This window comes from Lipotes vexillifer, unplaced genomic scaffold, assembly GCF_000442215.2.
Source record: "Lipotes vexillifer unplaced genomic scaffold, Lipotes_vexillifer_v1.1 scaffold717, whole genome shotgun sequence".
In the NCBI taxonomy this organism is placed as follows: Eukaryota; Metazoa; Chordata; class Mammalia; order Artiodactyla; family Lipotidae; genus Lipotes; species Lipotes vexillifer.
The window spans coordinates 2,508,640-2,510,942 of NW_006798707.1; the positions used below are offsets into that span (position 1 = coordinate 2,508,640).

General features: G+C 57.9%; 1 protein-coding gene across 1 annotated transcript in view; it reads left to right on the forward strand.

Annotated features, from left to right (window-relative positions):
* Window positions 1-1,904, forward strand: part of PLB1 (phospholipase B1) — a 128,594-nt gene extending 126,690 nt beyond the window's left edge. Inside the window, exons 57-58 of the mRNA XM_007470893.1 lie at window positions 95-169; window positions 1,701-1,904. Coding sequence (XP_007470955.1) covers window positions 95-169; window positions 1,701-1,904 — 279 coding nt within the window. The remainder of the gene's footprint in view (window positions 1-94; window positions 170-1,700) is intronic.
* The last annotated feature ends 399 nt before the right edge of the window (window positions 1,905-2,303 follow it).

Below are 2,303 nucleotides of genomic sequence, written 5' to 3' on the forward strand. Positions count from 1 at the left end.
GGGGGGGGGGGATCTGGTGTGAGTTTCTCCTCCCTCGGGCGGGGAGGTCTCTCCCTGCTTCGGAGGGAACCAAGGTTTCCTTTTCTCTTTTCAGCTGGAACCCGTGGGTCAAAAGACAACCTCCAACAACTTCACCTATAGCCGAGCCAAACTCAAGTGCCCCTCCCCTGTGAGTAAGGTCCTGCCTGTCTAGAGTGGAACAGGTGCCTGCGTTGGGGGAGGGGGGAGGTCCTGGCCATCTGGAGGCACAAAAGTCCCCTGGGAGGCTTCACCATCATGCACGTTCATTCACAACCACCGGTTCTCAAATCTCACCTCTCCTGGCTGCCCTGACACTTCTCGGGTCCTCAGGGAGCCGCAGCCGGGAGTGAGGGGAGGGAGAAAGGAATGGGTTCACCGAAGCAGGAAGAGGCCCAGGGAGGCAGATGAGCGAGCACTGGCCAGAACCTCGTTACCCCCATGACCCTGGAGGGTCTGTGGCATCCTCTGTCTTAAACATGCGTCGAGGAGCCCTCCCATGCCAGGCACGCTCCTGGGAGCTGGGGGTTGGGAGGAAAAGAGAAATAAGAGGCCGTGTCTGTTCTGGGTGCCCGCATCGTCTTCCTGGCTTTCCAGCACCACCAGTGTCCAGGCCTGCACCGCCCTCGCCCGGACCAGGGACGAAGCCCCAACCTTGTCTCCCCAGCTCTCCTTTCTCCCTTCTCTGTCCGTCCTGTAATCGCTGCCAGACCCAGAGTGGCCCACCTGGAAGGAATTCCAGTCTTTTCAAGGCTGTCAAAACCCTTCCCTGGTCCCCGCGCCCACGAAGGAGAGTCCAGACAAGAGGCCCACCTTCCTCTCTCACCTTAGGCACACACTCCGCTCCTGGAAAACGGAGCAGCGTCCCAGAGAAGCCCCACGACAGCCCCCGTCTGTGCATCTGCTTCTGCCACCTGCTCCTTCTGGAGACTCATCCCCCATCTCCGCCTGTGGGAAATTTTCACATCCTGCAAGGCCCAGATGTTGCCCTCTCTGGGCTACTGTCCACCTTATCTCACCCTACCACTCCCGCCCCAGACACACATCAGCATTGGTCTCTCTTTTCTGTGCGCACCTCTCACAAGCACTGACCCAGGCTCCTCTGTGACGTGATTGTTTCTGAACATGTCTTATCTCCCACTGGACCGCGAGCGAGTGATGTCACACCTGAACCCTCAGGCCCTCTCCCAGTTCCTAGCACAGGGCTCCACACAGCCACCATGCTGCCAGCATTCACCGGGGGGGAAGGAAAGGATCCAGGGAGGCAGGCCCTTCACATTTGGGTTCTTAACCTACTACAGAACCAGCTGTCCTTCCACACCGACCTTCCCCGCTCGCGGGCACTCCTGGGATGGGAGGATGGGAATAGCTGTCCAGGGGCGGCCTAGAGGAAACAGAGGTGGGCACTCTGCAAGCTCCCCAGGACTCTCTTCCATGGGTCACCTATCAGTTCCCGATCTTTCAAAACTGAGTTGACAGGAAAGGAGGTTATAGCTGGGTGTTGACCACTTTGGATACCCCTCCTTATTCAGGGGGTTGGGGCACAGTGTGGATGAAGGAGCTTTACAAACAGGGATGAGCTGTGGAAACAAGGTTATTGCACCATCTCTGGGATGGGGGCTACACAAGCCTCAGATGGGTGGTTTTCAGGCCCTGAGCCCTGACCCTCTCCTCCTCCACAGGGGCGCCCCTACATCTGCACCCTGAGGAACAGTCGGCTGCTCCAAGACCAGGCTAAAGCAGACCCCCCAGTGCTCTCCTGGGCCGTGCCAGTGGCAGCAGGAGGCGGCCTTGCAGTTGGTGTCGGCACAGTGATGGCCTGGAGAGCCCTAAGAGGTCGCCAGGGGGAAAATCCTCCCATAAGTCTGAACACTATGAGCTTCTAGGCCCGCCAGCCCTGTGTGGGCTCTCATCCTGAATTCCCCAGCCACGTTCCTCACCAGCCCTCTACCTTGGCCACCCCTGGCCACTACAGAGGTCACTCACTTCAACACCTGGTAATGTAGGAAGCCAAAGGGACAGTCACAACTTCTTGGGGCCTGGGACCTATGATCCTGGAATTGGCACATTTAAATAAAGGCCAAAGCCGTTCTATTCTTGGGTTTGCCTGCTTGAAGCTCTCGCCTTCCAACCTGTTGTGTGGCGCAGATGTGGGAGCTGGAACCTTGTCTCAGCCAGGGATGGCCAACCTGAGCCCAGCCTGGCACCCAACAAGCATATCCTCAGTCACCAAAACCATTATTTCAAATGTGGGAAAAACCTTGGTCACCAGGGTTTGGCTGGAA